This window comes from Mus musculus, chromosome 4 (assembly GCF_000001635.26).
Source record: "Mus musculus strain C57BL/6J chromosome 4, GRCm38.p6 C57BL/6J".
NCBI lineage: Eukaryota > Metazoa > Chordata > Mammalia > Rodentia > Muridae > Mus > Mus musculus.
Window position 1 is genome coordinate 45316602 of NC_000070.6, and position 27062 is coordinate 45343663.

General features: G+C 44.2%; 2 protein-coding genes, 1 long non-coding RNA gene and 1 pseudogene across 5 annotated transcripts in view; 1 reads left to right on the forward strand and 3 right to left on the reverse strand.

Moving 5' to 3' along the window:
* Nucleotides 1-11: 11 nt before the first annotated feature.
* Exosc3 (exosome component 3) lies at nucleotides 12-4015 on the reverse strand. Of its 2 annotated transcripts, none has more exons than NM_001362788.1 (4): nucleotides 3925-4015; nucleotides 2949-3098; nucleotides 1077-1228; nucleotides 12-427 (listed from the first exon to the last, which is right to left on the reverse strand). In NM_001362788.1, the coding sequence occupies exons 1-4, from the start codon at nucleotides 3988-3990 to the stop codon at nucleotides 226-228; spliced, it is 570 nt and encodes a 189-aa protein (NP_001349717.1). In that variant the 5' UTR covers nucleotides 3991-4015; the 3' UTR covers nucleotides 12-225. The 2 variants fall into 2 exon arrangements, with proteins under 2 accessions (NP_001349717.1, NP_079789.1); NM_025513.4 differs by having other exon boundaries at nucleotides 3670-4015.
* Nucleotides 4016-15784: 11769 nt separating this feature from the next.
* Nucleotides 15785-20186, reverse strand: Gm31017. The gene is made up of 5 exons (XR_390526.3): nucleotides 20170-20186; nucleotides 19818-19892; nucleotides 19532-19732; nucleotides 17363-17458; nucleotides 15785-15971 (listed from the first exon to the last, which is right to left on the reverse strand). It is a non-coding gene; the product is annotated as a predicted gene, 31017 (long non-coding RNA).
* A 1849-nt stretch (nucleotides 20187-22035) lies between these two features.
* Gm12585 lies at nucleotides 22036-22445 on the reverse strand (annotated as a pseudogene).
* A 1929-nt stretch (nucleotides 22446-24374) lies between these two features.
* The window catches only part of Dcaf10 (DDB1 and CUL4 associated factor 10), a 38757-nt gene continuing 36069 nt past the window's right edge, over nucleotides 24375-27062 (forward strand). The window contains exon 1 of one of the 2 annotated variants that reach the window (XM_006537912.4): nucleotides 24375-26126. In XM_006537912.4, coding sequence (XP_006537975.1) covers nucleotides 25567-26126 — 560 coding nt within the window. In that variant the 5' untranslated portion in view covers nucleotides 24375-25566. The remainder of the gene's footprint in view (nucleotides 26127-27062) is intronic. The other variant, NM_153167.2, reaches the window with a different exon arrangement.

A 27062-nucleotide genomic window follows, 5' to 3' on the forward strand; every position in this document is an offset into this window, starting at 1 on the left:
CTACAAATATAGACACTACCAACAAAGTTTATTATATAAAAGTTTTTATAATTTTCTCATCTATACATGATTGACAACCAGTATCTCTTACAAAAATATTTTATTCAATTCTAGTAAAATAATATGCTTCTTCTAAAGATCTGCCAGGAAGAAATTCACCTGGAAAAAAAAATTTCCCCAGGAAACTCAGTCTTGACTAAAATATCCATTAAGAAAATTTATATGTCAACTCTCTGCCAGTCTGGCAAAGATCTGTTTTCTTTGCTCTGTTGTCATGTGTTCACAAGCTTCTAAGACATTTGCTAAAATTAACGTCTGCTGAATGGTCTTAGCTTTGACCCATATTCTTCCATTCATTCCAAACACAATCTCCAATGGATAGAGTTTTCCCAGCTCTTGCACAATTTCACAATCTGGAGCTAATAGCCTGTTAGGAAAGATGAAAGAAAATGAAATTTAATAAAGTGTATGTTCTGGGTCTCCTAAACAAGGTTCCTTTTCTGGAATTTCTTTCTGAGTGGCTCTCTGTGACTACGCAAAGTCCGCTCAGCATCGTCCCAAAACAAGACTTGATGTCTCTGCTGCTTTGATGTCTCTGCCCGGTCTTGAGCACATGCACGTGTGTGCGCGCGCGCGCGCACACACACACACGCACACACACACACACACACACACACACACACACACACACACAATGCCTCTGTATTTGGAGAGGAAGTCTACCTAGGTCATGTAAACTAAGTCTCAGATTTGTAGGTGTGAGAACGCTCCTGCCTTCCCGAGTAGCTGGGACACAGTGCCCAGCTCAGTGCCCCTTTCACGGTAGGCTGGTCACACTTTGGTAGTAGGCCCCATTTTTTACAAATATACATGCAGCACAGATTTGACTCAGTGGCTTGTCTTTAAAAAGGGCAAACTTAGGAGACAGGGTGGAGAGGGGAGGAAAGTGGGGAAGGAACCTGGAAGGAGTTACAGAGAATGGGGAGCAAGTATGACCAACAAAACACCATTACGAAATTCTCAGAGTAAACAGGTCATTAAAGAAGGCAGGGCAGTTAATAAGCAGCATAACCTACTTTCTAATTAAGCCCAACGTCACTTTGAAGAGCAGGCCATCCTGCCCAATCACACCCATCCCATTGGCGCGGCCACAGCTGTCAATGCAGACCATCTCTGGTTCCATGTCTTTATTAGCGACCACACACTGGCCATAGATGAGATCTCCAACCTGTAAGATTAAAACCAAAGTTCAGTTCCCTTCATCCAGACAACCTACAGCTGCTGCTGCTGGTTCTGATCCATGGGCAAGAATGCCAGGGACCCACAGCTGTCACACTAAGGGACTGATGGTCCTCAGAATTCAGCCCTCCCACCACACACCATGAAACCCTCCAACCAGGAGCCATTCCAAGGCCTAAGAACAATCTTCAAGACTGTACTGCCCAACTTACATGTAGTTTAATTTAGCCTTGTATCTACTTAACATATATAAAATTCCACTCTTCAACAGTTCAGCTGCTCAGCAGCCACACGTAACTAGTGGTAACTGCACACGTCAGTGTGGATATAAAAACAAACAGCATCACCGGAGAATGTTCTATCAGTACTAACAAATTACATGTTTGTCTAGAGGAAAAAAACTCATGATATCCATATTCAAAAGAAAACAGGACAATGGTAATTCAGATACTACTTCATGGAAAATTTGCTTTAAAATGTTACAAAACTGAACTTTAAAATGAAGCTAAGGAAACAATAAATTTGTTCTCTTCAACATTAAAAATACCCACTGTTGAGCTGGAGATGGCTCGTGGGCTAAGAGTACTTACTGCTCTTGTAGGGGACCCAGCTTTGGTTTCTAGCACCCGTGTAGCTGCTCACAACCTGTCATAACTCAAGTTTCAGGGGACCTGACCTTCCTGTCTGACCTCCACAAGAAGCTGTCACACAGCGTGCAAAAACATACATGTAGGCACACTTTCCTGTGCATACTTTAAAAATGCCTTGTAAGTCCCCACTGTTGTGGGTGATTACAAAACCTAGCGGGAATCATTACACCTTTTCCGGCTTCCTGGGCATGTGGTCCTGCACAGGGCAATGAGAATGAACCCAGTGTGTGGTGAATATGCAGGACAAGTGACGATGAGACAGTCATCAACTCAGTCAGCCTGGACCTCAAAGGTGATGTCTCCTAGGGCTGAGGACACAGCTCCAAACAGGAACACCATTAATAAAGACCCAAGGGAAGGAAACAAAGCCCAGTTACACTGTGAAGCTTAAATATGGTTCCATGAAGTAACAGAAACCACGAGGAAAGACCCCTGAGTACAATGCTCTCTGTGTGATTTGAACAATCCTTTTTTTAATGAGATTTTTTTTTTTAATGAGTTCATAAGATTGTTGCCCGCTCCTGTCAAAAGTGAGACAAAGGGGTTGGCATACAAAAGATAAGAGAAGGAACAAATAAGATTGAGTGACTAAAGACCCTTGAGAGTTGAAGAAAAAGCAGCAGAGAGGCCAGCACATTTCTGGCTCAGGTGTTCAGGAAGAACATGGCTAAACTACCCAGAAAGCCCAACCTGAAAACCTACAGAAACAAGATTACTCTTCTGTCAGCTCCAGCTCCAAGGATTTAGAGCCATGATGAACAGATAGCCAATAGTGCCCATGGCCCTTAGACTAGGGCCATTTTCCTCATGGGGTGGATTCAGACATGACAGGTAAGGAGGGGGATAGCAGATGTAACTCTTCAACCCGGTAGAAAAGAACCAAGGCTGCAAACATGACATACAGCAATACTTCTGGAGCCGCAGCGCCTGAGAAACTCTTATAAACTGTCTTGGAGAACTGGTTTATGCTTTGAAGACAATTCAAGTAGCCCTCTGGATAGTTAACTTTCTCGGGAGTGGATATTTTTTCTTGTTGAAACCAAAGACTCCCATTATTACCTGCACATTTGGTCTGTTTCTTTTAGTTGCCCCTTCAAATGCCAGGTAAGACAAAGACGCTGGCTCACTCCCTCCAACATCAACTTTGAATATATCTCCAGATTTAGCGATCACTATGCCAATCACGTGGTCCCCTTTCACAGGTACATACTAAAAGCAGAATGAAAGAACAGTCATAAATAATACAAATATCATTACAAAATATCTTCTGAAACTTTCATCTAGGTTGATCAGGGTGGGTCTCAACCTATCCAGCCAACTCATACTCCCCATGTAGCTGCAACTACAAAACCGGCCCGCACCAGTCCAACTTTATGAACGTCTAATTCACACTTGATCAAGTTTCAAGTTTTCTCAGCATCCTTTACAAGTCTGGTGGCACAAGAATCTTTACATTCAAGGAAACCCACTCCATTTGACATTATTCCTAAGTGAAAGCTCTTAATTATTCTATGGGAATTTTAATTCCCTGTGATTTATTTGGACTCATTGCAACTGGGACACCAAATGGCAACCCCGAGGCTTTGGGTTTTTCAAGACAAGATCTCACGGAACCTTTCTCTCCTGTCACCCTTCTCAGGATGTGTTCCTATTGTGGTTCCTCTAAAGAAGATGCAGAGAGGGGGCTAGAAGCCACCGCGGCTCTAGATTCGCCTTAACCTATGATCGCTTGCAGGGGGCCCACTTTCGCGGCAGCGCCGCCTCTCCGACATCCGCTCACCCGCTTCTGCTGCGAGTCCACCCAGTAAACGCCGCCGCCGCCTCCGCTGGGCTCCTTGTGACGCAGGCGGCCACACTTGGTGACCAGCAGACGGTCCCCGCAGCGTCGCAAACCTGGGCCACACACTACGCGCAGCCTCGGGCGCGCACCCGCATTCAGGCGTAACGGCTGCTCCCCGGCGCCGCCAAGGCCGTCTACGTCCTCGTGGTCCGGCAGCACCAGCTCCTCCCCGGGGAGAACCACCTGATTCAGCACCTTGTGCACGGCCCGTGCTCGGCAGCCCGCCACCGACTCCGGTCCCGCGGACAGTACTTCAGCCATGGCAGGCGTCACCATCGCAGCTTCCGGTATCTACTTCCGCTTCCGCTACCCGCCCACCAGGGTCATCTCTTTCCGGTGGTTGTGGGCTTTCTGAGTTGGACTTGAGCTTGGGAGATACTCGCTTCATCCCATGGGTGCTACTCCCTGCCCTGTGTCTGTAGCTTCACGGTACCTAATGTAACAATCTCCCACCTCCTCCCACACACATCACACCTTTTCACCTACTTGAGTTCATCTCTTCAGTGGCTTGGGAACATCGGTAACTCAGGAATTCTCCCAGCTACTTCTTTGGGAGCACACTAACAGCTATGTGAGAAACTGTTAAATCCAAAACCCACAATGTGCAAGAACTTAAGAACTTACAGTTTTCTGACTTTGGGGTTATCTGTGAAACCAGCGTTTCTCTGTCGGCATCTTCAATGAGTAATTGATTCAGTTCTCCAACAGCACTGAAGGCCTTGGCATTGACTGAGATCAGTTGCTTGATGCTTTGCTGCCAACTCGAGTTTATAGATTTTTTTTTTAGGGAAGGGGCATCACAATTCCTGCAAATTTGGTAAAATGCTGGCAAGCCATTTAATCCCTGGATATAAGGGACAACTGAAATACAAGTGCCCCAGCCAAGTTGTTAATTAGTGCTATTGAAAGACTGAGAGTAAGACTCCGAGGTAGGCAGATAAGGAGAGGAGCCACGGCTAGGTAACAGGTGATGAATTGTCAAGTTGGCTAACTTCTTCCTCAACCTCAACCTCCTAACTCAATACAAGCTTAGCAGCCTCAAAAAAAGGCTGTGTAGGCTTTTGTGTAGAGGGTAGGAGGGCATGTGCTTCCAGGTAGTCCTATAGAAACCAGAATTGTTAAACATGCAGATCTTTTTCTTCAATGGAAGAAATTGACAGCTATTCACTTGGAAGGCTGGAATGGAGGTTGTTGAATACCAGGTAATTTTACCATTCTGTGGAGCTAGCTCTCACCTGAATCCCCCTTTTCCTGAGCATTTCCAGTCCATAGACTCCATCCTTATAAGAGAGATCTCATGGATTTGAAAAAGAGTTTGCTATTATGATTATAAAAACCTTTCCTCCCTAGGCTCTTCTCCTGAGCATGTTTTCTCAGTCAACAGAACCCACTCTTGTGGAAGAGGTCATGGTGCTTTTCAAGAAAACATGCACTTTGCAAGGGAGTTTAGATATAACCGTGTCCTAAGCTTTGTGGTAATAGTTGTCACAAGAAAACCTTTTTTTTTTTCTTTTGAAAGTTTTACTGTTTAAATAAGTAATAAATAAATAAATAAAAATAAACTGGAGTCAGACTCCCGAAGTTTGTACCAGCCCGGCTAAGTCATGCTGAACCACGTTTACTTCTTACTTTCTGGGGATCCGCTGGCAGCAGAGCTTGCAGGGACCCCCACACTTTTAACTCTCACCTGCAACAACAGCAAGCCCCCTGCTGATGGGCCGGTTGAACAAGTTCAAGGCCTGCACAGGACACATTACACAACAGTTCTGGCCTAATTCACCATCAATTCTTTATTCAAATCGACCAACCCTACATTTGGGGGAGGGGGGGGGGAGAGACTCTTCAAAGACTTTAAAAACGCCAGTTCTCCAGAAAAGATTGGATTTGGGGTGCTGAATCCCCTATGTATTTTGAAAAGGGTCTTTTTCTTGGTGTCCAGTTTGTGGTTTTCTTCACTCCTCATAAAGAGCTTTCTTCAACAGCTGATTATGTCGTCTGCATTTGAGAGGTTTCTGCTTCCACCTGTCGAGCGCCATTTTTTTTCCTTTCAAGCCCCCTAGACTGTACCACTTGGTTAGTCTCTCACAGAGAGACGTTCTCTGGGCAGAGGTAAATTATGCTTCTTTCTTCCTTTATAACTCAGGTCTCAAAAAACGATAGGTATTCTGTGACTAACCAACCAAGCCCACTTTAATTCAATGGCTCAATGCTATGCCTTTGGTGTATTCAGTGATGTCAGGCCTCTGAAAGGTGGAGAAGGAGAATGAACGTTGCTCATTCTCAGGACTGGTCCTCAGCACCTACCCTAGGTAGTTTGGAGTTTCCCAAGGAAATAGAATACAAAATCTAGGGCAGGAGCCATACCCGGTGCACTTCTTTTAGCAAAGGGGCAGGAGGTAGCCCACGCGTGGATTCAGAAAACAAAGGAGGCTAAGTCATTGGAGACTCAAGGCCAGAAAAGGCGGGCCCTTGCAAGCACCACCCACCGGACACGCCCGCGAGGGCCTCGAGCTGGAAGGCTTGTCGCCTGAGCCCTGCCAAGTTTGTACTTCGAATCCTCAGGTTCCTGCGGTAGCGCACCTGCGTGCAGTTAAGAGTCTGTCTCAAAGCATCCTGGCTTATAACCTCTTCGGAATTCAGCAGCAAGAGGGATACTCTGGATTCGGGAGTGGTGATAGTCATGAAGTCTCGAAACGACAGGAGGTCTTTTTTAATGGTGGTGTAAATGGCTGTGGCCGTTGGAGAATAAAGAGAACACTAAAAGACAGTATAGGCCATGTGGGTACCTCTTTCTCAGTCTGGCTTGTGCAACTTTTCCCTGAGTTGCCCAGGTAGACTCAGCTGCGTCTATATTGAGTTTGCAGTGGAGGCCATTTGGGGGTTTGAGTACCACAGGCCTTCATCCCTACTTAGGCAGCCGAGTGTTACCACCCTGAAAAACTGGATCTCAACCGAAGCTTTTCAAGCTTTTCCTAGATGTCTTAGTTTCTCTGTCTCCGTCTCCCTCCGTCTCCGTCCCTTCCTCCTGCTATCCCCTGTGTCTGTCTCTGTCTCTCTCTCTTGGTTTGTTTTTTACATATGTTTTGTGGAGAGGTAGAGGGCTACTTGCAATTGTCACTTCGCGCCTACCACATTAGTTCTTCCTTGGGTAGAATTCAGGTTTTCAGGTGTGGCTGCAAAGCGGAAGTTGGAACAATGGAGCCCCGGGCTTCCTTTCCATTGCTTACTTCTAATGTTTCAGGCAAAAGGAACCACAGCTCAACACTGGGGACAGTTATCCTCTCAAGGGGACTCACACATATCTGTTACAGCACCACGAAAAAATAAGCTCAGAACAAGTCGTAAGTTAGTTTACTATATTAGCCAGAAAACCAAGATGTGCTTGCATCTTGTGAGAATAGTAGCTACAGACCGGATTTCAGAGTGGTTGAAGCCACTTAGACTATAAGTTTAGATGTTAGGAAAAGTATGTGCTAGCATATTCCTTTTTCTGCCTTCAAAGACGATACTTTTTTAGATATACTCTTCAGGATTGTGGCTGGAGAAGTATTAGGTATAAAATGTTAATCAAAACTATTTTTACTTACTATCTTAATTAGGGTTGGGTTTTTTTTTTTCCCTTTGCTGTGAAGAGACTCCATGACTAAGGCAGCTCTTTATAAAGGCAAATATTTAACAGGGGTTGGCTTACGGTTTCAGAGGTTTGGTTCATTATCATCACGGCAGGGCAGCATGGCAGCTTCCAGGCAGACATGGTGCTGGAGGAGCCAGGAATTATACATCTGGATCTGCAGGGAGCAGGAGACTGTGTCACACACTGAGCGTAACTTGACCATATATAAGATTTCAAAGCCCTCCTCCACGGTGACACACTTCCTCCAATAAGGCCACACCTCTTAATAGTGCCACTCCCTGTGGACCAAGCATTCAGACACGAGTATCTTGGGGTCATTCCTATTCAAACCCTTACACACAGATCACATAGGACACAGTTTATGAGCAATCTTTGATTTGCTTTTTACGTTTTTAATGTGTGTGTTTTAATGTGGGCGCAGGGACCTGTGGAGGCCAGAGGGAGCATCCCCTGGAGCTGGAATTACACAGGAGGTTGTGAGCTGACCAGAGCAGGTGCTGGGAATCCAACTCAGGAGGGACATTTGCAAGAGCTGCTAAGCCATCCCTCTAGCCCCTCATTAGCCATTTTAAACAATCTCATTTGTGATGGTTCTAAAAAGTACAGATCTGGTTATAGCTTGTCAGGTCGGCCATGTTGCAGATTCTTGGGTGTCATCTAGAGAGCGACAGAATACAGTCAAGAGGCTTTCCTTTCTCACACCCCCTTTATCTTCTTCCTTATGCAATCAGGCTTTCTCTTCTTCACCCCACATTTTTCTCTCTCCTGTTCTGAGCAGGTTATTAAGACAGGCAAGCTGAACCGTGATCTCTGTCCTAGGAGAAGTCCTTAACTCCATGGGAAGATACCCAGCATTGTATTTTCAGTAACAGCCTGATAAAGGTATCTTCCCTGTGTCCCTTCCTATAGGAAGGAAGGTGGGAGGTGCGTATCAAACAAGATATGTTTCCTACAGGAGGTAAGTGGACCTTTGATGTTTTAGTTCAATGGTTTCTAAATTTAAAAATAAAGTACGCAACAGCAAAAAAAAAAAGCACATGAAGGTATTGTTAATATTTTTATTTCAAGTACAGGATTTAATCTGTGATTGCCCACAGTTATCACAAAAGAGACTAGTTGCTACATAGATTTTTTTTTAATCACAAAGTCTTAACTTCTCAAATATAAGGCTTACAGAAACATTAAATATGTTTGTAGTTCCATAAAATATTATATGACTTCTCCCTTTTCATCCCCCAAATTTGAATCTATGTTATCAGCTATTAATAGATTCTTATTTGGAATGGCATTCAAGTTGGGTTCTCCAGTCTACAATATAAAACTAATACTAAACACCCCAGTTACATGATTTTCTGGTTTCCAACAGATGTGCCATTAACAAGGACACATCTTTCCAGCTTATGTTCTCATTTTGTGTAACACACATGTATCACATGCCACGCATGCATAGCATGTCCCTTCAAAGACAATAGCAAAAAGTAGCAAGACTCTAAATCCAAGAAGACTCTAGTGATTCAAGTGAGAATGGCCCCTGTAGGCTCATATATGCATGCTTTGTCCTCAGTTGGTGAACTGCATGGAAGGATTAGAAGATAAGACCTTGTTGGAGGATGTATGTTACTGGGGGTATGCTTTGAGGTTTCAAAAGCCTGTGCAAGGCAGTGTGTGTGTGTGTGTGTGTGTGTGTGTGTCCCTCCCCACTCCACCTCTCGGTCTGCTAAGGATCCAGGATCTAAACCTCTGTGGTGATTTGAATATACTTGGTCCTTTCAAAGAGGCACTATAATGAGGTGTGACCTTGTTAGAGGCAGTGTGTCACTGTGTAGGCAGGCTTTGAGGTCTCCTAATACTCCAGTGCAGAAGAGAGACCCCCTCCTGGCTGCCTACAGAAGAGTCTACTGCTGCTGCCTTTAGATCAAGATGTAGAACTAGCTGATCTTCCAGCTCCACGTCTGCCTGGATGTTGCCATGCTCCCTGCTATGATAGTGGACTGAACTGTTATGGGAAATATTAAAAACAACCGGCAGGCTTCCCATACTGCTGCTGGCCACTCTCTGTCCTGGCACAGTCCCACTGGCTCTGTCTCTATCTAGAACCCGCAGCAACCAGTCGCTGTATTCCCAGATCTGGTTTGCTTGTCTCTGAAGCTGCTAGTTCCCTCTCTGCCATAAACCACTGTAGTCGGCGGTCCCATATTTCAGTAACCCAGTAAATCAAAACTCTAGAAGCTTATAACTAACAAGTCAGATTTATATATCAACAAATTCTCAATTCACAAGATGCCAATACAATAATTTCTGAACCAATTGATAATGATAAAAGGTACCCACCTAGATTAGACAAATTATCTCAATTATTCTAACCTTTATGATATCATAACTACCTGTGGCTATTTAAAGCCACACTTGTTCAGGTTCTTCTTCCTGTCTGTCCACATCCATCTTGACTTCCTTTCCCTCTCCTCAGAGGCTCTCTCACTCTGCAACTCATAGCTTTGCCTTTACTTTGTCCAATCACAGGCCTCCTAACTAGGCTGCACTAATATTTTAGTGTGATTGGACGGGAAAATCCTGTCACACTAAACCTCTGAAACTGTAAGCCAACCACAATTAAATGTTGCCCCTTATAAGAATTGTCTTGGTCATGGTATCTCTTTACAGCAATGGAAAACCTAAGTCAGAAATAAGTACCAGGGACTAACTAGGGTATTGCAGTGATAGGTTTGACCATGCTTTTGTTTGGAGGAATGTAGATTTGGGGACTTTGGATTTGGAAAGTCATGGAATACTTTAAGTGAGACTTAATGGGCCATCATCCTAGTGTGAATATGGAATACATTGGTGCTGAGGGTGATTTCAACTCTGGAGACTGTTCTTGTGATGTTTTGGTGAAGAATGTTGCTGCTTTATGCTCTTGTCTGAAGAGTCTGCCTAAAGCTAAGGTAAAGAGATTTATAATAATTGCATTGACAAAGGAAGTCTTAAAAAGCCTGGCATAGATGTTGTCCTCTGGCTTACTCTCATGAAGAGTGTTTTGATCAAGCATAGCAAGCTTAGAAAGGAAAAATACAAAATGTATGGTTCAAAGAGTAAAGGGGCACAGGAAATGCAATGAAGCTAAATGCTGTGCTCAAGGATTAAGGACTTGATAAATGGAATTAAGGGAGTAGTGACCTTGAGACAAGATCCTACCCAGCTAGACTCATGCATTTGCAGTTGGAGGGAGAGTTATATCATGTTGTTATAACTTCGTTATTGTTTTCATTTGGATATAAGGAGATATTATTATATGTCAAATTGACAGGGGATAGATTGTGATAGCAATTCTCAATTTTTAACTTGATTAAAATCTATAATGAAAAGCTTAGGTGCAGGTATGGTGGTACACACCTTTAATCCCAGCATTCGGGAGACAGAGCCATACAGATCTTTTGAGTTCAAGGTCAATCTACAGAGCAACTTCCAGGACACCCAAGCTTAGGCAGTGAAGGAGTTGGAAAACAGAAAGCTGGTGATAATGTAATAGAACAATAGGGCCATGTTCCAGCCCCAGCAAGCAGCAGAACTCAGAAGCTTCGGCTATGTGGGCCTGGCTTTAGAATCAAGAATTGAAGAGACTATTGGGACAATTGATGCTGGCTAGCTGGAACTAAGAAATTCACAGTGATTAAAAAGATACCAGAATCACTGAGGTGAAATCTTCTGGGAAGTGTTTCTTGGGAGCACAAAGAAGCTATGTTCCAGAGATAGTAAAGGTTGTACCTCATGCTTCAGTTGAACTTGATAATGTATAAGAATCACCCAGATGGTATTGGATTTGAAGGCGTGAAGGGGTCATGGAAAGCAGTTGAGGTTTGGCACTGGGAGAAGCCAGGGAAGGCCATTAGTGAAGGTGTAGCCTCAATTTCAGTTGACAGCCAAGGACTGAAGGGGTCATGCAAAGAAGTTGAGGCTTGACACCACAGAGGGAGCCTATGAGAGGCCATTGGTGAAGCCTAGTTACAGCAGAAGACCCCACTGTATTGGAGATGCCAGTACCATGGGATGCCCACCATGGGATGCAGCAGCAGTGGAGTGGAGTCAAACAGAGCCTAGAGTGCTACAGAGGGCAGAACTGGAAAAGTACACAAGCCCTTTGGAGGAGCCTAGAAGCTCATGTGCAGATCCCAGACACTAGAACAAGTAGCTGTGAAGTTGAAGTTGCTTTGGAGACCCAAAGATGTCAGAGATGCCAGAGCCATGGGACATTTGCTGAGGAAAGCTGTTAACAGGGATTGGAACTACCCCAGTAGAAAGAAATGTGTTGCAGCCATCAAAGCTGAAAGGAGTTGGACATCATATAAAGAGATGCAGAGTTTGGAGTTTGCCCAGCTGGTTTTGATCTTGCTTTGACCCAGTATTTCCTCACTCACTATGATGTTTGGAACAGTAATGTATATCCTGTGCCATGATATGAAGTATGGGATCTGCTTTTTTATTTAGATTTTTATAGGGGGTTACAGTTAAGAGATTTCATGAATCTCAGAAGCGACTTAGAACTTTAGACTTTTAGCATTGTTGAGACTGGCAACAACACTGGCATATTCTATTGGACTTTTGAAGTTGAACTAAATGTATTTTGTATTATACTATGGCTATGTATGGCCTCCATAGACCCATGTGATTGGGGGCCAGGGAGTGGAATATGTTTGGTCCTTGGGAAGTGGCACTGTTATGAGGGGTGGCCTTGTTGGAAGAAGTGCATCACTATAGGGGTAGGCTTTGAAGGCCTATATTCAAGCTCAGCCCATTGTGGGAAGTGTCATCTGGCTGTCTCTGGATCAAGATGGAGAAATTTCAGCTCCTCCAGCTCCATGTCTGCCTGGATGCTGCATGCTTTCTGCCTAGATGATAATAGACTGAACCTCTGAAACTGTAAGCCAGCTCCAGTTAAATATTTTCCCTTATAAGAATTGCCTCGGTCATGGTGTCTCTTCACAACAATGGAAACCCTAACTAAGACAATATTGATAAATAAAAGCAGAAGTTCTCTCATGGGATTATAAGACCCAATTTAGCAGTTACAGCAATGACTGCCTAGGCCCATATGACTTCATCCCAAACACGAAGAATCAATGCACAGCTCAAATGGCATGTTTGCCATTTGACAAATTCCAAGGATGTCTGCTCTTAGTGTTTCTATTGAACATTATAATAGAAATTCTACCAAGAGCAATTTTATGAAAAAAAAAAAGGTAATGAAAATTGTCAATAGAAGTAAAGGTGTATATGTGCAGGTGACATGATCTAGCATATAGAATATCCCATGGAATCCACAAAATAAAACACAAGTTCAGTGGGGGACAGGATTCCAGAACAACACCAATTGCATTTTTGTACACTTGAAACAAATAGCGCAACACGGTGATTTCAAAGTCAGTCTGGGCTATATGAGGCCCTGTCTAGGAAAAAAGAAAAAAAGAAAAGAAATGGCCCATAGATGAAGTTTGGAAATTATCCCAGTAAGAGCAGCATCAAAGGAACAAAATACTGAAGAACAAATGACACAGAATAAGCTGCCAGCTGTGCTGTTCCTGCCAAAATGTAAGGGGCACATTCTTGCTGTCACAGAGCCAGGGCTGTGGTTTCCCTTCCAAGGTGACTATGGACTGTACATCCTCTCAAAACATTGGGCCAACCTAAACTTTTACCCTTAAAAATGTAAAAGCAGTAAAAGTGAAGGAGTTGTGCTTTGGACGAGACTTCACTAATGTAGAGCATGGGATAGTGACTAGATATAGATTGTTAGAACAGGCCAACACAAGAAAGAAACTAAGAACCTGAGAAAGCCAGGCACAGTGTAGGAACATAGCATTCTGGAGTGGAGGCACAAGGATCACGAGTTCAAGGTCAACCTGCACTACAAAGATTGTTTCAAAAAAAAAAAAAAAAGAGAAACCCTATGCTTAGGATCAACTGAGGTTTTTGTTTGTTTGTTTGAGATAGAGTCTTGCTGTGTAGCCCTCGGATTACCTGGAAGTCCCTAAGTAGATCAGATCGCTTCAAACTCATAAAGACCTGCCTGCCTCTGCTCCTAGGTGCAGGATCACCGATATGTGCACATGTACCCAGACCAAAGTTCAGCTTGGTTTTTTTGTTGTTTGTTTGTTTGTTTGTTTGTTTGCTTTTTTATTTTTTTTTACAAAAATGCCAAAACAATTCAGTAGGGAAAAAATAGTCTTTTCCAGCACATGTTAGGACACCCGATACAAGCAAATAAATGAAGTTGAACCTGTTTCAAATGACATACAAAACTCTCTTGGTAGATCAAAGACCTTTATCAAATGACATACAAAACTCTCTCGGTAGAGCAAAGACCTTTATCAAATGACATACAAAACTCTCTCGGTAGAGCAAAGACCTTAATGTCAGAACTAAATTAAAACTCCTAGTAGACAGAGATAATCTGTAGATTCCTAGATAGGAAATCATCAAAACCACAAACACTAAAAGGAAGAAAAAGGCTAAAAAAGTAGGCTTTATCACAATTAATATAGAAAACACATAGAAGAATACTTTAAAAGTTATCTGGGACAAAGTATCTGGGAAAATGTCATGATGAAACCCATTATTTTACACAAACAAAAATGTTAAATTATCTGATAAAAGAAATTTCTTGAAGTTTGCATTTCAATAAAGAGACAGTTTTCCTGATTTAAAGGTGGGCAAGAGGGCTTGAGAGATGGCTCAGGTAAAGAGGTGCTTGCTGCCAAGCCTGATCGTGAGAGTTGAATCAGCAGGACCCACGCAGTGGAGGGAGAAGGTCAACTCAGCAAAAACTTATCCTCTGTCTGTCACATGTGTACTGTGGCATGCCTGCCTCCCACTCCTGCTAAACAAATACATGGGATTTTTAAATATAATTTTATAAAATAAAACAGGGGCTGAAGACATGGCTCAGTAGTTAAGAACATTTTGAGTAGTTCACAACTGATTGTAACTCCAGCTCTGGGAGATCCAGCATCCTCTTGGACCTACAGGGTGTTCATGCTTGCACACTTGCTAACACACATACATATACAGAAATAAAACAATCTTGTTTACAAATGTAAATGGGCATGGATATAAATAGACATTTTTTTTCTAAAGGAGATAATATGGATGGCCAATAAGCACATGAATAAGTGCTTAAAATTGTAAGTCCTCTGGTCTTAAGGGCACACCTTTGTAACGGGACTTTTTTGGACCTGCCAGATACGTAAATAATGACACGGAGTCTTTTAACATTTAAAAGCTTAGAATGCCTTAGCTGGGCAGTCTCCCAACTACTCTATCCCAACTACTTCTGGCCAACTTCCTGGCACATGGCCAAATCTACGTTTCTGCTCCACTGTGGTCTATCCATCCACCTCAAGTCTGCTGGCGAATTCCCTTCTGATTTCTTCTCTCAGAGAACCCTCTCTCTGCACAATGCTCTGGCCACTCCTTGAACCCGTGTGTCTGCCAATGTTTTGACCGTTCCTTGAACCCATGTGTGTGCCAACTGATGAAGCCCATTGCCAGGTGTTTGTGATATTGGTTGCTGGGGAAAGAGTCAGAAAATCTCCCCAGCAACCACAGCCAGGCCAATCCGGAGTTGCTACACCTGCACCAGACTCTTTCCTTGTACCCCTCCCATACCCATTTCTTGAGAATAGACATTGTTTAGATCTGGAAATCCCCTACTCTCCCCTTCTCCTTTCCCCCCTGAGGGCCTATAAAAACTGGGACCCCTTTGCCCTCGAGGTCGACTCCTCTACCCCTGCGTGGGATATGAGTCGTCCCCAGAGTTCTGGCTTTCCTTGAATAAAGCCTCATGTGGTTTGCATCAAGCTTGGTCTCTCGTGAGTTCTTGGGGGGTCCGCTATTGTCCCGTGGCTTGAGCGAGGGGCTCCTCTCAGGGCCTTTCAAAACCACTAACAGATGTAACAACTTCAATGGTTTGAAAAAGACGTTCCGCCAGAGTCTTAAGCATGTGAACACTTCACAGCAATAAGACAGTAACTGAGACACCCACCTATGCCCTCCTTGTGATGGTACTGGACTATCAGCTTGAGTGGGCAGGCAACTTCTCCAGTTGGTGGCACTGTTGGAAGCTTAGGAAGTGTGGCTAGAGAAGGTGCATCTCTGAGGATAGGCTTTGTCATATGAAGCCTCCTCGACAGCTAGTTTGTTCTTCATGTTTGCAGTATAAGGCGTGAGCTCTCAGCTGTGTGTGCTACCATGCTTGCCTCTGCTCCAACATCATGGACTCTAACCCTCTGGAGTGGTAAGCCCAAATTAGCTCTTATTCCTATACGTTGCCCTAGACCTTGTATTTTATCACAGCAACAAAAAGTTCACTAATACAACAGCTATCTGGGCATCACTTACCTCCTGACAGTCAAGTACCATCGTGAGGAGGACATAGGTAGGTGTCTTAGTTACTGTTTTATTGCTGTGAAGAAACCTGACCAACACAACTCTTATATAAGAAGAGTTATATAAGAGTTGCTTAGAGTTTCAGAGGTCTGATCCATTTTCATCATAGCAGGAAGCATGGGGCACACACATTGTGCTGGAGGAGACGTGAGAACCACCACATCCTGATCTGTAGGCAGAGAAGAGTGAGACCCTCAAAGCCCAGCCCCCAGTGATACACTTCCTCCAACAAAGTCACACCTCCCAATCATTTTAATCCTTTCAAAAAGTTCCACCCCCTGGTTGCTAAGCATTCAGATGATGACCCTGTGGGGGCCATTCTTAATCAAACACCACAGTGAGGAACTGGAGAGATGACTCAGCAGCACGCTCGCTTCTCTTCTAGAGATTTGAGTTCAGTTCCCAGCAACCAAATGGCAGCTCACAACAGTCTATAAGATGGGAGCATCTTCAAGGGATCTAACATCCTCTTCTGACCTCTGTGGGCAACTCATCAAAGTGCGCAGAGCCATGAATAGACACATATTAGGTTTTGTTTTGTTTTAAAATAAATCTTTGCCTAGCATGGTAGCTCATGCCTTTAATCCCAGCACTCAGGAAGCAAAGGCAGGTAGATCTCTGAGTTTGAGGCCAGCCTGGTCTACAGAGTGAGTTCCAGGACAGGCAAGGCTATATAGAGATCCCTGTCTTAAACACAAACAAACTAATTTTTTGTTATTATTAAAAGGGCTAGACAGATTTAACTGAGGCAGCCTGGTTCAGACAGCCCTGCATTGTACGTCCCTAGCTCCTGAGAAGACAGCTCTATGCAAAAGCCTAACTTGGTTTTTCTGCAGCCTTTCTGTAACTTTCTGTGGTAAAAACACACACTCAGATTTTCATTTCCCTCTTCTCAGCTTGAATAACATTTTGTCATTTGTTATTGTTGCCTTTTGTTGGCAAACTTTAAAGCCTTTTAAATCATTTTTTAACCCCTTGATTTTTATTTTATGTATCTGGGTGTTTTGCCTGCATGCATGTTCGTGTAGCACATGCATGCAGTTATAGATAATTGTAAGCTGCCACACATAATAGTTGCCAGGAATCAAAGCTGGGTGCTCTTAATCACCAAGCCATCTCTCCAACTCCTGTGGACTGACTTTTTTTTTAAGAGGCAGGAGTATATAGTGGGAAGAGTAGACTCTGGAATCTGACAGTTCTAGATTTGAATACAGATTCAAATAGCTCTCTGTGTGAGCGCTGGAGCCTTCTGTTCCCTAACCTTGATATTGGTAAAATCAAGGATTTTAGGAGTACCAGAAAGTGTATATAAAACCCCGATGCTCCGTTGGTAACAAGTTCTGTTATTAAAGAGGAGGATAATAGCCCGGCAGTCACTTGGTACACTTACGTTTCTTTACTGCTATTGGATGATATCTCACATGGATGGTCCTCTTTTGATTTTACTTTTACCAACCCCCCCCCCCAATCCCAGGGTCATCCCAGGGCCTCATTAATGCTAAATAGAAGCTTTATTACCTCCCCAACTCTTTAAGTCAAATGTACCATGAGCTACCATACCTTCCCTACAGCACACACTCCTGATTAGTTAAGTATTGTTGCTGGACCTGGAAGACTTCTCAGATTATTCAAGCAGCGACTTTCAACCTGTGGAAACTGACACAGGAGATGGAACTCTGTGTCATTTATTTGGCTGTCCAGAAATTTTCTTTAGTAGCTCATCTAAAATTGTCCTTATTTCCTTTCAGTTTCTTCTTCGCCTTTTGACAGGTAAGGTTTGGAAAAAGCTGCCGGTGATGACCCTAAATTCTTACCCTTTTGAGGACGAACAAGAAGAGAATCTCAATCCCATTGGTCGTTACCCTGTTCCTTATAAGAAAGACCTGACCTTTGATATTGTAGAGCTCATGGAGGAGATTGAAATAAAGGTGAGATGCACCCTGCTGCAGGGGCTCAGTGCCATTGGCCTCAGTGTAAATGCTTGCCACAGTCTGTGTAAGCTCACCACTGTGACTGGACCCTTCCTGAGCTTATTAGTCCATATGCTTTTCCTCTTAGGTGTAGCTTCCTGGCGTCTGTGGCTTTACCCTGTCCCCTAGTCCTCTGACCACTGTGACTGAGGTGTACTGTGTATTTCTGTCTAGCACTATAGTGTAGTGTGTGTGTGTGTGTGTGTGTGTGTGTGTGTACCTTATCGAGGATGCATGCCAGATGCATAAGTGGTAAGTATCTTGCTCTTCCTGTAAAAATCAAGCAGAAAAGTGAAAAGAATCTGACTCTGTTGTATTCTGTGAGAATGTATACTTCTATAGACACTATTATGTTCCAGTATTAATATTTTGATGCTTTCTTCCCTATTTTCTTTGTTTAAAAATCCATGTAAATTTCTTTAATGAAATTGTTATTTAGCTGGCAGTGGTGGTGTACGCCTTTAGTCCCAGCACTTGGGAGGCAGAGGCAGGCAGATTTCTGAATTAGAGACCAGCCTGGTCTACAGAGTGAGTTCCAGGACAGCCAAGGATAGACAGAGAAACCCTGTCTCGAAAAACAAAAACAAAAACAAACAAACAAACAAACAAACAAAAACAAAAAAGAAAAGAAAAAAAAGAAAAAGAAATTGTTATTTGAGGGACTGGTAAGATGGCTCAGCACTTAAGAGCACCAACTGCTCTTCTGGAGGTCATGAGTTCAAATCCCAGCAACCACATGGTAGCTCACAACCATCTGTAATGAGAAACAAATAATAAAGAATCTAGGGCTGGAGCAAGCGAGGGCCAGAGCAAGAGGGAGAAAGGGAAGTGGGGAGAAATTGTTATTTGAATATGTTTCTAGGTCAAAACATAATTATTTTTAGTGGTACCTTGTATAAAGTGGAGGCCATTTGTATAAAGATGCTGTAATTTATCTCAACAGTCCACCAGAACTGTACTTGAGCGGGTAACAAACTGCTCATGTGTGTATCTTTGTATGTGTATATATGTTTCTCTTTGTACATCTATGAATTGCTCTTTGATTACACTTTAGTTTTGATTGTTGTTACTTCTTTCTACTATAATTTTTCCATTTGTAGAGTAACATTGTAAAATCCACAGTATCAAATCAGCTGCATTGCTTAAAGTAATTCCTTAAAATTTTTGTAAAAGCATATTTTAATATAAGTGAACCAAAATAATGTATCTCTAAATATCCATGTAATATCTTCGGTATCAATCAAGAGTTACATGACCTGATGTTTATCTTAAAGAGTTTTGACTCTGCATATATCCAAGATAGATTCAGGGCTTTAATGTTTGACCGTAGAAACACAGTATGTCCTCACAAACAAGGAACAGCAGAATATACATGACCGGAGTCTGACAGTATAGCTCTGTAGCATTTGCGTGGTGAGGCTCTGATAGTAGTTTTTAGTAGCCAGTGATTTATTTGGCCAAATTCTAAGGTCTTCCTTAAACATAGGCATTTGTTCTAAACTCTATTTTTCAAACTAATATTGCCTTAATAAAACCTGTTATATAAAGATAAGACCATGGCTGCTCTGTTTGGAAAGCCTCCCCAGCTATTTTCTCTTCCCAAGGTGTACTCCCATCTAGTGTGAATGGGTCTTTACTGGAGGTCTTGCGGACCGTTCATGACCATGTGGTATGTAATATATTAGCTGCTGTCAGCTGTGGGTTGCACAGGAAATCCAGTTCACGGCTATACAGCGGAATCATGGCGCACCTCACTTACCTGCAGCTTGAGAGGGAAACGGTGTCTGGATTGCTTAGTTCAGCGCCTCAGTGACACCGTCAGGGATTCATTTGCTTTCATTCCAGTGTGATGGCTGCTCAGACATATGCCTTTAGTCACTGGATGAACACAGTGGCAGCAAAGGTCACATCCTCGTGCAGCCAGTCACGGGCAGGAGAGCATGCTGTTGGCATATCCCTGCTGGAGAGCAATACAGGCTCCCTTTCATTTCTCATTAGTCGTGTTAGTCTCATTTCACATGCTCATCACTGACAAATGAATTTACCATGATTCACTTGGGCCAGCCAGGATTCATCCACCAGAGTTCCAACAGCAGTTTAGAGTCTCCGGGAACCAAGTTCTGTGGTCAGGGGAGGAGGGGAGAAACTGAGAGCTGTCTGCATTCCACCACGTTAGAATATATACAGGAAAACTTAATGCCAAAACCTCTCGACTGCTCTTCCCCTCAAAATATGTCTTTGAACTAGTCACTCACCTGGCTCAGGTCCTCTATTTCCTTATTTCTGGGGAACAGTATTTCCTGCTCTAGCTACTTCATAGGTTTATAGATACAGGTAGATGAGACTGAATGTACGAAAAGAAAAAGTTTACCAAGTACTTCACCATTTCAGCCTTACCAAGGCGAGTTACTGACTTTTTCCAGGTTTGTTGTAGTTGTTGTTGTTGTTGTTGTTGTTGTTGTTGTTGTTGAGATATTGGTTCACTGTATATCCCAGGCTGGTCTTAGACTCATTTTATATCCCAAGCTAGCCTTATCCTTTGTCATGGTTTGAATATGCTTGTCCCAGGGAGTGGCACTATTAGAAGGGGTGGCCCTGTTGGACTAGGTGTGTCACTGTGGGATTGGGCTTCTATACTAGCTGCCTGGAAGTCGATCTTCCACTAGCAACCTTCAGATGAAGGTGTAGAGCTCTCAGCTCCTCCTGAACCATGCCTGCCCGGATGCTGCCCTGTTCCTGCCTTGATGATAATGGACTGAACTTCTGAACCTGTAAGCCAGCCCCAATTAAACATTGTCCTTATGAGACTTGCCTTGGTCATGGTGTCTGTTCACAGCAGTAAAACCCTAAGACACACTCACTCAGGTTTCCAAGTATTGGGACTGTAGGTATATACTACCACACTTGGCCAGGACTAGTAATTTAATTCTAAGAAAATAATAAAGCACACTAGTCCTTCTGTTAAACGGCAGGACCTACACCGGAGAACCGTTCGATTTGTGTTGCAGTCTCTAAATTTCAGAATGTTAATCACCCAACACATTCCTGGATGAAGCCCGGGTGCTTGGCTTCTGCTGCTAGCAAATCTTCTCTGGTCCCAGGTCATTATGTCACAGAGAAGCTCAGCTTCTGTGACATCTCTAGGTTCCCATTTTCTTGTTTGTTTTATTATTAATGGTAGTGGTGGGTGGGGGATGGGGGGGCAGTAGGAAGAAGGGAGAAGGAGGGAGAAAATGAGTCAGAGAATGGGAATGAATCTGAGTGCCTAATTATATAGCCTGGAATCACTGTGTAGCACAGGCTGGTCCTGAATTCACAGCCTCCCTTCTGCCTCAGCTTGCTGTGTGCTGAGATTACAAACATACACCACCACATCCAGTAGTAACTCTAGATTTTGAAGCCAATGTCTGAATGCAGCTTTATGACTGTAGTTATAGAGCATAATAAGTAAAGACATAATGTTTTTTTTTTCTGGGCTGGTGAGATGGCTCAGCAAGTAAGAGCACTGACTGCTTTTCCAAAGGTCCTGAGATCAAATCCCAGCAACCACATGGTGACTCACAACCACCCGTAATGAGATCTGACTCCCTCTTCTGGTGCGTCTGAAGTCAGCTATGAGTGTGCTTATGTATAATAATAAGTCAATCTTTGGGCCGGAGCAAGCAGGGACTGAGAGAGCAGGGCCAACCAGAGTGAGCAGGGTTGACCAGAGCAAGCAGAGGTCCTAAAAATTCAATTCCCAACAATCACATGAAGGCTCACAATCTATACAGCTACAGTGTACTCACGTACATAAAATAAATAAATAAAATAAGTCTTTAAGAAATCTTTTTACTTAGGGCATAAACATTGTCTGTGGTTCTTTATAACCCCTGAATGAGGTCATGAGCCTGAAAGTCAAGGGCTTATTTCTTAGGATTCAGCTTGGCTTGCTGGTACCCAGAGAGAAAGTGTACATTGGTTTTAATAAGACTTTTTTAAAAGATTTATTTATTTATTTTATGTATATGAGTACACTGTAGCTGTACAGATGGTTGTGAGCCTTCATGTGGTTGTTGGGAATTGAATTTTTAGGACCTCTGCTCGCTCGGTGTAGCTCAGGATGGCTTGGAATTCATGGTGTAGCCTAGGCAGACTCAAACTCTCAGGGAACCTCCTGCTTCAGTATGAGCCACTACACTTGGATAAATATAAACTATTACTTTCACAAATACTGTGTCTTGTTTGGGCTTCACTGGGGACAGAGGGGTAGCCTGTGAGCTCTGTTACTGTCGCCTGGAAAGCAAGCTCTTCAAGTATGATGCCGTCTCTATTTTTGTTGTTATTATTGTTGTTGTTTTACCGAACGATTGTTTACTGGGGGAAGGTGCATCAGTCCTTCTGGGCCACTGCCTTCCTCATGCCTGCCAGCATGTTGCTCAGCTCCTCCTGCTTTCTCTTGGCACAGATGTGTGCCCACCCTCTTCTTGATGAGCTTGAGTGCACGCTTGACCTTGGACACTGAGCAACTCCATGGCGCGCCACTTGTAGGTCGCAAAGCCCCACATCTCCCAGAGCATGTCCTGCACGAACTTGGTGAGCTTGATGAGGCGCCTGTGGCACCTACTGTGTCTCGGCTTGCTGACATTCACTGTCACGTTATGGCCCACAGCCATGGGGTAGCTCGGGACCATGGCTACTGCTCTTCACTGGCAGCCAGGACAGGAAGGAAATCTTTGTTCTTGGCTGAGAGATTATCCATCCATCTCCCTCCCTCCCTCATTTCATGCATACAGGAGTCCTCAGAGGCTAGAAGAAGGCATTAGATACTCTGGAAATGGAGTTACTGCAGGCGTGGGCCACCATGTGGATTGTGGACACTGAACCCGGGTCCTGTGTAAGAACAGGAAATGCTTTTAAGTATTGAGCCACCCTTACAGCCTGAAAATAAATAGGATTTTTGAAGCTAGGATAAGCAAGAAGACTTTTAAAAATGTGTGTGTGTGTGTGTGCGCGCGCGCGCTTTGTCTGCATGCATGTGTATACTTGGTACCCTTGAGGTTAGAAGAGGGTGTCAGACCCCCTGAAACTGGAATTACAGATGGTTGTGAACTGAATCTAGATCTTCTGCAAGAGCAAGTGCTCTTAACGGAGACATCTCTCTAGTCCTTCAGAAACAATGATACTAAACAGATCGAGAACTAACTTACTGCTCCGAAAGCATAAGAGACTGGCAGGAGAGGCCAGTGTCTATTATCATTCCAGCTGTGTTGCATTAGAAGAAATCAGTTGCATAACAATTAAAAAACACAAAACATCTAGTTATTGGGTAGAGAAAAAAATTGTTCCCCACCTGTTTGATGAACTAGGTCTTGAATGTCCAGAGACATGTGATAATAACTGAGACTTGGGGACAGAGTTCGGAAAACCTTTTTGATTATTTACTTCCTTTGTGACTCAAAAAGACCATAAGGAAAATAAAATTAAAAAATAAATAAATAAATAAAAACAAAACAAAACAAAAGGCCATAAGGCCAAAGACTTCCAATGATGTTTTAAATGTGACTTAATTTTGGTTACTAAAGTTGAAAATTCTTAAGCTTTCTAAATGGTATTAGTATATATAAATGGGTCAATGTAGATTGACTTGAAGTTAATTCCTTATTAACGTGGTTGTGTATAAACTCTCTTTGTCTTTTTTTGTTTGTTAGTTTTGAGACAGGGTTTCTCTGTACAGCCCTGGCTGTCCTGGAACTCACTCTGTAGACCAGGCTGGCTTCAAACTCAGAAATCTGCCTGCCTCTGCCTCCCAAGTGCTGGGATTAAAGGCGTGCGCCACCACCGCCTGCTGTGTACAAACTCTCAAAGGTCCTCTGTCAGTGCTCTTAGCCGCTAAGCCATCTCTCTGGCCCCTAAAGGCAGCATGCCAACAGGAAGAGGCACAGCTGAATTTGAGTGCGATTTTTAGTGCTCTCTCAGGTTTTATTTTTACTGATATTATAGAATCATGGTCTTTTTTTTTTTTAAGTTTGATTTTTATTTATACAAGTACACTGTCGCTGTCTTCAGACACACACCACAAGAGAGCATCAGATCCCATTATAGATGGTTGTGAAGCCACCGTGTGGTTGTTGGGAATTGAACCCTGGTCCTCTGGAAGAGCAGTCAGTGCTCTTAACCTCTGAGCCATCTCTCCAGCCCTAGGGTCATAGTTTTAATGTAATATGCTCTTATTTTAGGTTTCAGTAAAAATATCTGGAATAAATGAATATTCACATATTAAATACAAGCATTTTTAAAACCACATATTACTAACTTACTTATTCTGTGCTATAACCACCATTGCCTTGAGCTTATTCACAATTTAACTTTTTGAGAGTCATTATGACATGAACAGAGAACATGTAAACTTATAAACTCTTGTTTATTCCAATTTTCTTTCCTTAGATTCTCTAAATTGTCAGTGAACATGGTTAGTTTTTTCTTCTTCTTTTCTACGGTACTAGGGGTTGAAGTTAGGGCTTCACACACGTTAGATAAACGTTCCACCGCTGAACCACATCCTCAGCCCAGTGAACAGCTCTTCAATGCCTTTGGGACCTTAGTATGCTTTTCATGGGGAATGCCCTGCACTGTGAAATCTGATTATGTGGAGCCAATTCAGACCGAATGATGATTTCTTGATTTTCTGTCTAAAGTTCAACCATTGAATATCTAAGTCCCTTTCTGCAGACATCTTCCAGGTCTGTCTTCACGGGTTGGCACATCCTCCAGGTTTATATCACAGTCACTAAAACGTAAACTCCCTACAACGCTACAGACCTACAGAATTGGTTGGGGTTTATTTTGTTTTGTTTGTTATCTATCTGCCTTTCCTTTTACCTCGGGCTATCCTTTTTGAGGACTAAACTTCCCTGCACTGGAAACCTCTATTCCCTGTTAATGAGTTCCCTGAAAAGAGGTACTCAGCAGCTGGAGCAGAGAGGAATATCGTCAGGGGCAGCAGGAGCGGAGACAGGGGAATATCATCAGGGGCAGCAGGGGCGGAGACAGGGGAATATCGTCAAGGCCCGGGCAGTGCTTGGCAGATGTAGTATGAGTATGACGGACAGTGGGCTCTGGCTTTGTGGATTTGAATTGATTGATCTCTAGCTCCCCTCATTTACTCCTAGCTGCACGTATGTTCTTTTTGCGGGGAAGAGAAGAAGGCTCTAACCCTGATAAAGATTTCCCTTACTGTGCAGCAACCAAGATTTGGGCAGATATGTATGACATCAATAGATTCCTTTAGTCTAGGCCCTGTACAGTCCAATGCTTTTTAAATTCGACTGCTCTTGAATCTTTATAGAGTTCTAGGCTGAGTAAGTAGGCAGTGTGCCAAGAGCTTTACTGTGTGACCTACATATAATACAGTAATCACCGTCCCCTCCCCCAGCCCCTCTTGCTGCTCCATTTCAGTGTAAGGACAACAGTAGATAATCCGACCCAGTCTGGTAGGACTGGTCCGGCACACAGCCAGCCAGTGCTCCCTGACAGCTGAGGGCCGACTCTCTGCTGGTTGTAGTCGGGTTCTGTGTGCCCTACATTGCACACACAGGGCTCGTGGATCCTGACTTCACAGTCCTCCTAGGTTGTGGCGCACCCGGCGGTGGTGTCCCTGCTTTTACGTCCCCGGCAGAGGGCAGCCTAGCGGCGGCGCGGGTTTCCCAGCCGGCGGCTTTAGGGCGCGACACCCGGAAGTGGCGGCTGGAGCGGGAGCGCTGAGTTGTCGGGCGGCGGGACAGCGGCCCGGAATAGGGGGCGGGGGCGTTGGTCATGTTTCCCTTCGGGCCCCACAGCCCGGGCGGGGACGAGACGGCTGGAGCCGAGGAGCCGCCGCCTCTCGGAGGGCCGGCGGCAGCTTCCAGACCGCCCTCTCCAGCTCCGCGACCGGCGTCTCCGCAGCGAGGAGCTGACGCGGCCTCTCCCCCGCCGGTCGCCGGGAGCCCTCGCCTCCCGGGCGGCCCCGCGGTGTCCCCAGCCGAGCGCGCCGGAGAGTTCGCGGCTCCCGGAGCTCTGGAGTTGTCCGCCGCCACCGCGTCGGCGTCGCAGGCAAAGCTGTCACCCTCCTCCTCGCCGCGCAGACGCTCGAGGCCGGACTGGAGGGCGGGCGGGCGGAGCCGGCAGGGCCTCGGCGCAGGCCTGGGCGGCCCCGGGGCCAGACTGTTCGGGTGGCTGAGAGAGCGAAGCCTCGGTCGCGGGCTGTTCGTGGACCCGGCTCGGGACAATTTCCGCACGATGACTAACCTGTATGGGTCCATCCATCCCGCAGACTCGGTGTACCTCAGCACCCGCACCCACGGTGCTGTCTTCAACCTCGAGTACTCTCCGGACGGGTAAGCTCCTACACCCCAGCGGGCTCCCTCCGCTCAGGCTGGCCGCAGCCGCTGGCCTTCGTGCCCCCCGGTACTTTGTCACCTATGAGCCCTGGCCTGGCCTGTTGGGATAGGCAGGCCCAGTGCTTCCCTTCGGGGTCCTGGAGGCTCGGGGAAAGAGAACTACTTTTAAGCCGTCGCTTCAGGTCAGTCGGAGCCAGTACACAACTAGGGCGTTCTGGTACACCAAAACAAATAGGCTTTAAAGAAATGCTCGTCGTTTTCCTGTGATCCTCAGTTGGCTTTGTTCTGATCTGAATTTATGTGAAAGGTAGAAAACTTGCAGACTCTTTGGACCGTGTGCCAGATCCTGCCACGAAGGAGACAAATGAAGGCTTTAGAAAGACACTAAGACTGCAGAAATCCGCTTCTCAGGGTTTGGGCCATTTTGTGGGATAGACTGCATGCTTAGACTGCTAAGATGATTGCTCTTGGTTTACTTCAAGCCATAGGGAATTTTCAGACTACCCCAGGGAAATTTAGTAGTACTCTGTCTTGTGAGTGCACAAGTTTAACAACAAGTTTAAAATACTGCTTGTGGCTCCACGGTAAGATGACATAATAACATTCTTATCACAATATATCAAGACTACATATATATTAAAACATTATAAAACAACCGGTAAACTATATTAAAAGGAGAAGAAAATAGGCTTGAAGGGGGGGAAGCGACTAAGTTAAATCATAATGATGAGGACTCAGCTCTATTTGGAATCTTTCATGGGTATTTACATAAAGATTAAACAAGTATTAGATTTAAAATACAGCAGTGTTTGACACTTCTGGGAGAAAACAGCACATTTATCACCATAAGGGAAAATTTAATATACATAGTATACCTCTGTTAATTAGACAGACCTAAACAGAAGAATACATGAGGTAAGACCAAAGTCACCA

Bases quoted from the DNA above. Each gene is read 5' to 3' on its own strand.
- Exosc3 (NM_025513.4), bottom strand. From the start codon at position 3,990: ATGGCTGAAGTACTGTCCGCGGGACCGGAGTCGGTGGCGGGCTGCCGA. The intron at 3,099-3,669 runs GTGAGCGGATGT...TTCTGCTTTTAG, and splicing joins TGGACTCGCAGCAGAAGCGG to TATGTACCTGTGAAAGGGGA. The intron at 428-1,076 runs GTAGGTTATGCT...CTTTCCTAACAG, and splicing joins ACGTTGGGCTTAATTAGAAA to GCTATTAGCTCCAGATTGTG.